Source organism: Camelina sativa, chromosome 16, assembly GCF_000633955.1.
Source record: "Camelina sativa cultivar DH55 chromosome 16, Cs, whole genome shotgun sequence".
Classification (NCBI taxonomy): domain Eukaryota; kingdom Viridiplantae; phylum Streptophyta; class Magnoliopsida; order Brassicales; family Brassicaceae; genus Camelina; species Camelina sativa.
The window spans coordinates 25,919,756-25,931,313 of NC_025700.1; the positions used below are offsets into that span (position 1 = coordinate 25,919,756).

The 11,558-nt window shown below is 39.1% G+C and overlaps 2 protein-coding genes across 5 annotated transcripts; both read right to left on the bottom strand.

The window, feature by feature from the left end:
- LOC104752533 lies at window positions 204-4,480 on the bottom strand. Of its 4 annotated transcripts, XM_010474700.2 has the most exons (10): window positions 4,198-4,478; window positions 3,634-4,103; window positions 3,330-3,429; window positions 2,972-3,183; window positions 2,192-2,883; window positions 1,850-1,952; window positions 1,440-1,559; window positions 1,041-1,093; window positions 519-698; window positions 204-428 (listed from the first exon to the last, which is right to left on the bottom strand). In XM_010474700.2, exons 2-9 carry the CDS (start codon window positions 4,059-4,061, stop codon window positions 685-687), a joined length of 1,722 nt encoding a protein of 573 aa, XP_010473002.1. In that variant the 5' UTR covers window positions 4,062-4,103; window positions 4,198-4,478; the 3' UTR covers window positions 204-428; window positions 519-684. The 4 variants fall into 4 exon arrangements, with proteins under 4 accessions (XP_010473002.1, XP_010473001.1, XP_010473000.1 ...); XM_019237426.1 differs by lacking the exons at window positions 204-428; window positions 519-698 and having other exon boundaries at window positions 712-1,093; window positions 2,192-2,492; window positions 2,616-2,883; XM_010474699.2 differs by lacking the exons at window positions 204-428; window positions 519-698 and having other exon boundaries at window positions 710-1,093; window positions 4,231-4,480.
- Window positions 4,886-11,492, bottom strand: LOC109124580 (coatomer subunit beta'-1-like). The gene is made up of 25 exons (XM_010474701.2): window positions 11,309-11,492; window positions 11,065-11,085; window positions 10,893-10,954; window positions 10,734-10,788; window positions 10,590-10,626; window positions 10,163-10,488; window positions 9,923-10,054; window positions 9,654-9,802; window positions 9,474-9,542; window positions 9,192-9,339; window positions 9,023-9,088; window positions 8,556-8,744; window positions 8,291-8,431; window positions 7,984-8,058; window positions 7,683-7,859; window positions 7,495-7,586; window positions 7,298-7,414; window positions 7,029-7,143; window positions 6,885-6,956; window positions 6,586-6,782; window positions 6,386-6,479; window positions 6,198-6,304; window positions 5,825-5,954; window positions 5,469-5,658; window positions 4,886-5,157 (listed from the first exon to the last, which is right to left on the bottom strand). The coding sequence occupies exons 1-25, from the start codon at window positions 11,309-11,311 to the stop codon at window positions 5,135-5,137; spliced, it is 2,787 nt and encodes a 928-aa protein (XP_010473003.1). The 5' UTR covers window positions 11,312-11,492; the 3' UTR covers window positions 4,886-5,134.

Genomic DNA, 11,558 nt, shown 5'->3' on the forward strand with positions numbered 1-11,558 from the left:
CTTACTTATATAAAAGCAATTGTATACTTATAAATTAATATAATATTCTTAAACATATTACAATTATAAAAACTTATAAATTAACATTTAAATTGCTTCTTTATATAAATGAAATATATATTTTTTTTTCCATAAAATCTCGTCCAATCACATGAAGCCACGTCAAATAAAAACTGGGCTTAGATCAGTTCTACATCAAAAACTAAAAAAAGTGTTCTAAGCCACTATTCATTATTTTTATAATTTTTTTGGGCTAAGAACATCCTTGGTGTTCTCCCATTAACGATGGCCTCAACAACATTACAAATATCTTTTATAAGAAAAAAGAAAAAAAAGGAACCAACGGAGGACAAAAAAGAATAAATTACAGATGGAAAGAAAAGCCCACAGCTCAAGCCATCACAGAAACTCTTTGCACAACAACCCTCCTGAAAGCAACAAACAAAGTCCAAATCAGTAACTTATAATTACTTCAACTCTCTTGAATTAGTGGTAGCCGTAACTTATAAATTGCGTACCTAATTTAATAAAAAAAATAAGGCAACAATAGCAGCCCAAAGTGCTCCGTAAAGCGGCTTGGAGAAGCACCAGGGGCCTGCAACAAAGGAGCTTTCTCTCTCACCTCCTTTTTCCACTTATTCAAACAAGAGGAACTTCCTTTCCACTCTTCTCACTTGCTAAAGCTCATCTCCGAGTATCTGCATCCCTCGTCAACATGTGCATGTTACTATGCCAATACTTACGTATGGGGATTCACATTTCTTTTTCACAATATATATGCTACCCAAACTACTCCTCTAAATACTTTCCCCATACTAATTCCAGGTGGTTCCATGTTAAGGTCAACTGAAAATTAACAGTACTTGAGAAACCATATCCAACATATTCTTTTCTCTAGTTACCAATCACATCAGAGAAACCAATCTTCCATATTTCCTCATAAAACTAACTATAGTAGCTTCCCCCTACTAAACAATATACCGCAAACATCTGCTGTCAAAGCACTGGTCTCAGCCCAAATTGGCAAGGAAACAACTTACCAGGTCTCTCCATGGGTTCTTCATCATTAGGGTTATTAGAACTGTTCTCTTGGCTGCCAAAAAATATGGTACTTGGGTAAGTTAGCCACAAATTAAATGCTTTACTGGGAAGTCATAATCATTGTAAATTGACATGGTTTCAGGAGTGCCCAACCAAGAAGTTAATGAATGCTACATGTTTCTGGGTGTACATAGATGTTACGCTACTTAGCAAAACAATTCAGACATGTAAATCTAATGGGTAACAAGCATTTTTCAGTGGGAATAAAATCACAGAAATCAATCACATACGGTTGCTTTAGTTAAAGTTACATTCCCATACTTCTCTTCATGCCGGGTAAAGCTAAGAGTCCACACAAAAGACCATACTGAGAAAATGAAGAGAACTATTTTATAAACCTGGAGGATCCCGCAGAGGAAGGTAACATCGGTTTGTGTGCTTGGTAAGAACCATCAATGGCAGCATAAGGTGGACAATACGAACCTCCTAGTGCTCCGGGGCCAGGCAAAATTGGCAGCCTGTCAATCATATAAGCAAATGATAGCAGTAATCAGGAACTACTATAGATAGAGTGCTAGGGAAATCAAACAAACAACAAACAGCAGACGAGCCAAAGCAATAGTTCTGGTTCTGTTTGGGCCAGCAATAGACTAATTAGATGTAAGCCCTCTCAAATCATAAAAGCATACAGTAAGTCAACTAAGATAGAACGCACCGAATATACAACTCCAAAACAAGTAAAGCTGTGGAAACTCAAGACTAACATCCATATACATATACAGCAAAAAGGAAGGACTGCAGTGCATACCATGTCATCTCAGGATTTCCGGTACCATGTTCTGGTTGGACATATCCTGGAAGAGCCATTCCAAAGGTAGGAACCCCACCGTGCTGACCACCAAATTGCATAACTGAACATGAAAATGAACAAGACAACACATAAACATAAAAGTTTAAACTAGTCAGGCAAGGATATTGGCACCAGTACATACAGAAGGCGCTGATCTCAAGCAGCCTAGACCTGGGCAACCAGACCAAGCAGCTCAGCATATATAGCTTTCTATTTCATTAGCATGCATGAATTGATTCCGAAAGATGTCTTTCAACCATTATAATGTAAAATGAACAGTGATATTCAAGAATAACATACCAGGCAGAAATGCAGGAAAATTTGAATTGCCATGACCAGCTGCCATGGTCCCGACAGTCCCCATAAACTGTGTCCCTCCATACATAAAAGATCCTCTTCCACTAGGCTGGAGTGACCCTTTTCCCTTGGCAACCAAAGCACCTGTTTCTGCGGCTGACTCTATTCCACCAGAAATATACTGGTTTTTTGATGAGCCGGTTTTCGGTGGAGAAGAAGGCAGCAAACTGTTAACAGCAGAGTGTTGATCAAAAGCCTGACCAGGAGGTTGAGTATAGCTTTGGTCATTGCCTTTTGGCATTCCCTGGATGTGCATCAGCGAAGAAACTTTGTCACCTTGATTAGGAGATTGCTGGTAAAGCACTTTCCCAGGAGGAGGTGCCTCTCTACCATGAATTGTAGTCTGAGAAGGTTGAGCGGTGCGTACCCACGAAGAGCTGGATTTAGTATTCCCAAACTTCTTTCCAGATGGAGTAGGGTTTTGATTAATGTGCAGTCCACCAATGCCAATTTGTAAATCTTTTTGTGCCAAGTTACTGGAAGATCCTGAAGGATAAAATGGAGGAGAAGCTGAATTTAAACTTGAAGCTAATACATTTTTTTTGGCTTGGATGGCTTCAGTCTCTAAGCTAGGTGTTTCTGTTGGTGGACGCCCTGAATTGGCATGCGACACTTTCACAAAAGAATTTTGGGACCTAAAGATTCAGTAGACGAGACACTATAGTTAGAGAAAGGGGTCCATGTGTTCGGCTAGAGAGGAAACAAAAAGAAAAAAGGACTCACTGTTTGGTTTCCACAGAAGGTGCTTGATTGCCATTTTTCAATGCAACCTCATATCTTCTGGGCCCTCTCCCCCTAGTGACAGCCTTAGGAAACTGGTTTTGGTGTCCATTGCCAGTGCCAGTAAATGGTTTAGAATTGGTCCCTCGAGAATATCCACGCTCCTGACCCCTACCCTGACCACGACCTCTGACTCGGCCTCTCGAAGTCCTCCGCTATGTCCACAAAATTAAATCAATCAGCTTTTATATAAAAAGGAAATAAACAAGAGAGGTGGCGAATGTATAAACAGGGCAAGAGGAAACATGTGAAAAATACAAATGCAGATGGGAAAGAGAGGGAGAGGAACTAAGAAAAGTACATCAAATTGCTTTTCCTGTGTATTGAGTTCCTCGTATTTGTCATGTCCCCACTTACTTTCATCTCTAGATTGCCAGAGCCTCCTGCCACCACGCATTCGCCTATCAAACCAACAGGAGTTGTTTCAATCAATTTGAATTGCAACGTAACATATTGGTAAATCCATAGATACATTAGCATGATGGAAGTTGAACATTGGACAAAAACCCTACCTCAAACAAACCTTGGAGCCATCTGATCTGATAGCAAATAAAAGAAAAGGAGTGAAGAAGATAGATAGATAGATAGATAGATAGATAGTATACCTGTTAGAGGCGGCATCCAATTCCTGAAATCTGTCATCATGCATATAAAAGGCTCCAGCAGTAGGCACTGCGAAAGGCTCCTTCTTCTTTTGTTCCAGTCCATCAACAAGATCAGTGGCGGAGACTGCGGAGTCCTCGGTCCCGTCGGCGGCCGCAAGTGTATTGTCATGATCGGGAACGAATTCAACATCGTCATCAAGTTGAGCAAAATCAGCCTCAGAACTATCATCCTCGCCATCGACGAGGTCATGATCAGAGTCGAGAAAAGCACTCTGTTGATCATCGGAAAGATCGGAATCAATAGGATTAGCGACCAGGTTGTGATTGAGGGCATCATCCTCATCGTCGCTAGCTACTCTCCTACGTGTAGCCAAGGAGCGGTTCAATTCCTCGGGATCACTCTCATAGTCGGGATCTTCAGGGGCCATAAGTGAAGAGACTGTTACAATTGGAGAGGCAAACCGAAAACCCTAGAGGAAGAAAATGAGGAGAGAAATCAGTGGAAAAGGAAGCGCGATACATACAAAATCAAAGAATTAGGGAAGGTGGAGATAGACGAGCCACCCTAAGAATTGACGAAACCACGCACGCACGCACCACTACTAGGTCCACAAAGCCAGATATATATATATGATATCTATCAAAGAGCGAGGAGAGCCCAATCAAGCAATCAGCGTTTCATGAGATCTGCAGAAGAGAGAGATAGAGATATATATAAAAGAGTAGAGAAAACTCCCCCTTTTTTTTTTTTTTTTTAGTTTGTGTGTGTTGGTTACAAGTACAAGCTTGTAGACTCCTTCCGTTTCCTTCCGCAGCGCAGGCTTTTTTCTTTTTTCTTTTTTCAACTTTGTTAATTTGTTGTTATGCATCCAAGTATGTATGTCTTCTCTTTCAAATTTTCGGAATATCGAAGTCAAATAAGGTTATGACAACCTTACGGATTAGGTTTTGTTTCCTTCTCAAATCTCATAATATTGGTAATGGATAATACAAATTAGCTGAAACTTATCAATGGTCGACAACTTGGATATCAAACTGGACTATTTTTTTGCTTCTCATGTTTTACTATCTAACACTCAATTTTTTCTAATCAGTTAACTGTTGGATTCATTGGTTTCTTCTAAGTTTTTTCACGTTATATGTTTTCCATTTCAGTTTTTTGTTCCCGCCATGATATGTTCGTGAGCTTTGCAATATAAGATCAAAACTTTTGACCTGATAATAAGATTTTTTTGAATCATATGGGGAATCATTTCAGTTGGCAAAAATATTCTTCTACTGCTGAAATCTCTCAGTTAAGGCTATAAAATAAGAGTCCCAAAACCCATTTTACCAATGTTTTATCTGTATTAAAAGAGCACAATGCGGAAGCAGATAATAGATCCTTTTTTAACAATGGTAACTAATCTCTACCTCTCTCTCTCTCTCTCTGTGCTGCCTCATTTCTCTGTTGAATGTACCAAGTTTCAAAGCCATGAATATATGTATGTCTTCCCCAACCCTACTCCTGTGGCGGTGTCAGAACTGTACAACAAACAAAGTTTTTTTTTATCAATCCGCAGCACAGATTGATATAAAGTAAATGGAACTAACTAATAAGCACTAATTTAACACATTCAACATCAAAAACAAGATGATCAGTAAAAAGAAGACGGGAGACAGATGCAATCAGGAGCCCTATGATATATACATGTCATGTTTGCATGCATATGCAAGGAACCAAACGACCTAAGAATAGAATTAACAAGATGCTTTGGTGCAACAGCATCTTACAGTCACTTAATAAACCACAAATAACTATAGTAAGGCTGATGGGGTTCCTTCACTAATCTTACCCCACTGTTCTTCAGACTCGTTCCCATTTACTAGCACAGCCCCATCCGTAGAGTCAGCGTCCCCCACAACAGCCTCTTCTTCCACATTCTGTTGCCTCCCATCACTACTCTCTTCCTGATGATCCTCCTCCTCCTTTTCTTCTCCCTCTTCCTCTTCCCCCTCGTCCCTCTCTTCCCCATCTTCCCCAACCTATTCAAAAAATGGCAGTCGAAAACATATGAAGCGGCAACTGTAAATTCTAATGATCCTACCATTGTCGATTATGGCCAAGAAACCTCGAAATCTAGCAATTGGATTGGACATATTGGGTAAAAGACGATCCCCTTCAATGGCATGTAATGTAAATTATGCACACCTCGTTGAGAACATCCCCTTGCTCTAGTCGCCCCTCTTCCTCTATTTGCATTATTCTAAAAGCTTCCACCAAAGTTGTACGATCTCTGTCTGCATGACTACAGTACTGCCCAGCAGGAGGATGGACGCCCCTGAAAGATGATAAGTCAACACAAAATAAATTACTTTTTGAGGATCCTGACAAAATTCAACTTGGCGAGGTAATGAAATCAACACTGGAGCTTTTTATGGAGTTATGTTTATATGGGGTATCAATTCAAATTATAAGTAAAAACTCTAAATAAGTAAGTGCCACAACTAAAATAAAAGGCTTTCTCATAAGCACTGTTTTTAAGAACAAGCTAGTGACGTCGGCAAAAATGTTTGGAAGATACCTTGTCTCTGCAGCTCTATTTTCAAGGGACAGGGTGACTTGCCAGTCTTCAAAGAGATTGGGATACTCTTCAGGATCAGCCAGAGATTCAGCAGCCTTTGGACTTATCTATATCCAGATTGAAAGAGGATCAAAAAGGCAAGGTTTTAAATTCAGTCAGAAAGTGCATCGAAAGTGTCTACCACTAACCTTGGTCAAATCGTTTCTCCACAATGCCACTATTTCAGAGACCTTGCTCGGAAGGTACGATCGTGCAATCAGAGCGGCTTCAGGTATCCGATTACTGTAACCAGATAAATATCAGCATAGACACAACAAATTGCAGGAATATATGTTCCCAATGTATACAACAGTAGTAAATCCCAATGTAGAAAACAGTAACAATGTACCTTTCCACCAACAGATGCAGGCAATCTTCTACATGACCCAACATGAACAAGCAAAGAAAAGCGACGTTGTTCTTTCCTTGCTCTTTAGCAAGTGCTGCCAGTTTCATCAATCCATCTGCATCTCCCAGTGAAGAATAAAGCAACAACAGGCCACTCAAATCCATAGCATGCCTCATGCATTCCTCAGCCATATCCAACTAAGTAATCCAAGCATAGGAAGGAAAACGAAAGAAAATTACATATTAGCTTCTACCTTTGTAAGAATCCTAGAACACTAATTGCAGCTAAAAAACAGTCACCTTCCCAGTGGACATAGCTAATTCTCCAAGCTGCTTCCATTTGGACTCATTTTGTGCCTCTACAGCAATGTCCTGTCAAATTATAAGAATTGAGTAACAACAGCGAGTCATGGAAATAAAGCCTCTCAAATGGTAAAAATTAACCTTCGCGACTGCCAATCTACCGAGCTGTATCGCCAACTCAAATCTGTAATCAGGGTCAGTAGCTACTTCTAGAGCATCTTCTATCATACCACGTGATTCCAGAAAGTGTGCCACGCTGACAACAGGAGCAGGTTTTTGAAGTTGAAAATCAGAAAATTAGGAATGCGTGAATTTAGAAAAACATTATAACCAGTATTGACCTTTGGATGCATTCACTAACATCATAATCCAGCTATAACCAGTTTGCGAGGGAAAACACACTCTCATACCTATTATGATGCTCCTTAGGAATTGAAGGTAAGATTTCATTAGCCTGTTCCAAATCTCCACGCATCACAAGTGTCTTGTACTCGATCAAACTTAAAAGTAAAGTGTAACCAATAACGCTGTAAACAATAAAGAGGACACAGATGTCAGAAAGTTACAACACATTGTTGGGAATAATAACAGTAAAACATCTGCGTACTTGAACTCTTTGTCAATCAAATAAACCCGGCTTTGATTAGCGAGATAACCCAACAAGTACATAGGACGGTCCAGATGATACATTGTTGTTACCTGTAATATAAGAGGAATACTGAATCTCATTTACAAAGAAAGAAAAGAAAAGAAAAGAAAACTTTTTTTTTCCCAAAAACCTAGAAATGAGCCTACCTCACCACCAACACAGTAGTTAAGCCTCCAAGACGAATTGGTATAGATAAAACAATCTCCAACCCATAAGCCAGTCCGAACACGTTCATTGGTTTCATTGAGAAGCTCAAATGCGTCCTCAATGCCTTCCTCATCCATTTGTTTACCCCCATCAAAATAAGAGGAAACAATGTCGCGCTACAAAAAACAGTAAAAAGAACTGAATAAAACCATGTATCTAACAACAACAGTACAAGGAAATAAACTAAGCAAACTCTTTTAGAGTCCTGGTTCACTACCAAGGTTTTTTTTTTAAACTCACATTGAACTTAAGGATGTAGAATGATGATTCACTGGCAATGGCAACGAGATCACCACTGTCTGCCCAATAAAGATTCTGAAACATCCAATAAACAATAACGTTAGAATTGAATAAGAAATTGTGTCGCAAGAAAGCAGCAGTATCTTTATGCTTTTACGTTTAAGCTTTAAGGTCCAGATAAGGAACTCTTTTGTATATCTCCAATAAAAATATTACCGAAACCGTATCCGTTAGTCATTCTCTTGTAGAAAGTAACTAATAGGGCTACTTTAACCTATGAACCATACTCCCGTATATAAGCACTTACTTTGACAGTAACATCTATTCGCCTAATCAACCGACATTCAGCCCAATCATAGAAGCAGATAAAATCACTTGAGCACATTGCCAATAATGTCCCACCAAAAATGTGCTCTGCTGAGAAAGTAGGTCTCACAGTCTTCTTTTCCTGCATATTATTAAGGCGCTGTCAGTACAGGTTAGTGTAATTCAGATAACAGAACCAGACACAAAAAGCAAAATATTTAAAGTTAATCAGTGGGGAAAGAAACGTGCCAAAAGGAATTACAAACCTGGAAATTCTTGCTGAAGATCTTGATCTTTGTCGAGCTTTCCCTGACAGCATGCTCCCCATCAGATGACCAAACAAATTCCAGCGCAGAGCCAAATGACCTATTTCGCCAAGCCAAGGCAGTGTAGATGATATACTCACCATCTCCACAAACAACGACAAACCTACCATTAGGGTTGTGCTTCAAGCTCTGAAAATCAAAACAGTTAAATAACAAAAACATAAGTGACAGTGGGTAGTCACAAAATTAATAAATGATTAAGGTAAAATTTCTTACTAAAACCAGTAATCTATCAAACTGCCCCAAAATAAAAATAACTAGCAGCAGAAATTAAAGAAAACTGTTAGCACTACATACCCACTATATACTCAACAAATGTAGAAGTGACAAGCTAGAGAAACGAAACCATAGTTCCTTCATTATCTAAAGGGAGTGTCAATATATACAACCAGAAGGATGCCACTTACTTGAGGATAAAGATCGCAGGTCCCTAACTCTTTAACAGCCAAAGGCAGTCTCTCACCATCAGTGATCTAAGTAGGTTCAGAATCAAATAATAAACATTGCCAAACATGAGCTTATTTTAAAAGAAAAAAAAGCAAAAATGAAAAAGTATTCATCATTTAAACCCCATACCTCATCTGTGCCAACGCTCTTGATGTTTACAGTATGTATCTCATTGTGTTTAGCCCAAATAATTTTTCCGCTGTTATCCATACTAGCTACTGGTATTTCACGGCCAAGTTTCACCATTATGGATCCTTCATCATAACCGATTACAACCCTGGAAAAAGATAAGGTATTGTCATTTCGTAAATTATGTAGGAAAAATAAATTCACAAAAAAAAAAATTATGTGAAGATAAATATACCTTTAGAAGGAAATCAATATTGTCTGAGTAAAAGTTGAGAAACTTACCGGCGTGAACCTTTAATGTGTCCAATAGCCCAAACCCTCTCAAGGCCATAGTTCAACGTATTCTCAAGCCTAGATGTCAAGTATTAAGTAAAATTGTTGGAGGAAGATTTTTGAAAATTTGAAGGAAATTTGTAAAAGACCAAATCAATAGTAGCTCCAATAAAGACATCATACAGTTACCTGTAAGTGGTGGCATGCCATATGCGAACAGTTCCATCCTCAGATCCTGTAATAATTATTGGGAGCTCTGGATGGAAAGATACCGCAGAAACATTGTGTGTATGACCTTCAAGTGTCTGAACGCAACTCTTCGTTTGGTAATCCCATACCTGCTTGCAGAAGACATATATGAACAATAGAAAACCCTGAACGAACCTAGATACAAACAATACAAATGGAGATACATGCAAGCACACATATGTAGCAAACAAAGAGCGCTCATTACAGACCTTGGCAGTATGATCATCAGATCCAGTGATTAGGTATGGTTTATCCCCACCAGTAAAGTAGTCTACACAGTTTACGCCTTTCATATGTGCATCCAAAGTAAAATTTGGATCCGGAGAACCAAGATTCCAAATCTAGATAAGAAAAGGCGTAGGTAAATACAGGAAAATTGTGTAGCTTCTCATGAACATGAAATGAATCAAACAAAATGTGTCTTTAAAAGTCCAAGAGACTAATCTTACTTTAATGGTACGGTCAAGGGATGCACTAGCAAAAGTATTGGTATCTTTCGGATTGAAAGTGACTTGCATAACATAATGGGAATGGCCTTCAAAAATCTGAGTGCAAAGCCAACCCTTTTCCCAGTCCCAGAGCTTGATGAGCATATCATCAGATGATGATAAGACGTAGGGAAGGGTGGGATGAACAGCAACACACCTAATGTAATCAGCATGAGCCTCAAATACTTTGATCTTATCCATAGTGTTGTAGTTGTAGACACGAATAAACATGTCATCAGCTCCAGCTACAACCCACTGCTTCCGTGCAATGAACTTAGCTGAGCGAACTGCACAGCAATGACATAGACTCAAGATAAGCAGAATGCTGTGGGCAAGCATAAGACGAACCAGAAACAAGGAGATGGTGTATATCATTATCATATCATACCAGGCAATTCAGTCACGTCGAAAGATTTAACCATTGTCTGCAAAGTCATATGATGATTTTGGGTAAACAAAAAGATAGAGAAGAAGCACAGAGTAAAGAATCAGCTATCTAGCAAGTAAGATAAAAGCAAGAGATGATACTAACCTGTGTCTGATAATTCCATATGCACACAGTTCCGGAATACAAACTTGCCAGGATCCTATACGAATATATATATATATATGGGATTAATGTTGCCTTAAAGCTATAGTATAAAGTGATAAAGAATGATGTAAAGAAAATGAAGAATGCGATCAAATTTACCATGGCTCTGTTGGATGGAGATCTACAGATTTGACTCTTTCTGATCTTTGAGCAAATTTGCGCTGATGAAAACAGATAAAGAGTGTCACTCAAACAAAATCCAATCCGCAGGAGATAAAAAAAAAAGAGGTGTAAAATGGAGCATAGAATAAACCAAGGGGACTGCATTTACCTTGATTTCAAGTCTCAGAGGCTGTCAACAATTCAAAAGAAACCATAAACTTTTAAGTTAGTGCTGAAGAGAAAACACACAAAATACGTAGCGAGAAACCATAATAGTAGAAAAAACAAACGCATCTCAACAGGGAGGAGCATGTGCAAAATTTTGATGCAATGAGGAACACAACACTCATTCCGAGAAGTAAGGAATTGAAAGAGATTCAGAGGTAGATCTAAGAGATCATCAGATCACTCACCATCTTTGCAAGTCCAAACGACTGTCTGGACAGATGATCGGCTTATCGTCGGCAGCGAGGATCAGAGAGATGCCGAAGAAGAAGAAGAAGAAGAAGAAGAAGAGTAATGCAAGAAGGGGCAGTGGTGGTGATCCCCCCACTTTCCAGTGCGCGTTGGCGATTTTGGATCTGAATCTGGGTGATGCTTACCGTACCACAAATGCGGCGTCGTTTTTATCACACGCTTTTTTTTTTTTTTTTTTTTTTTTTT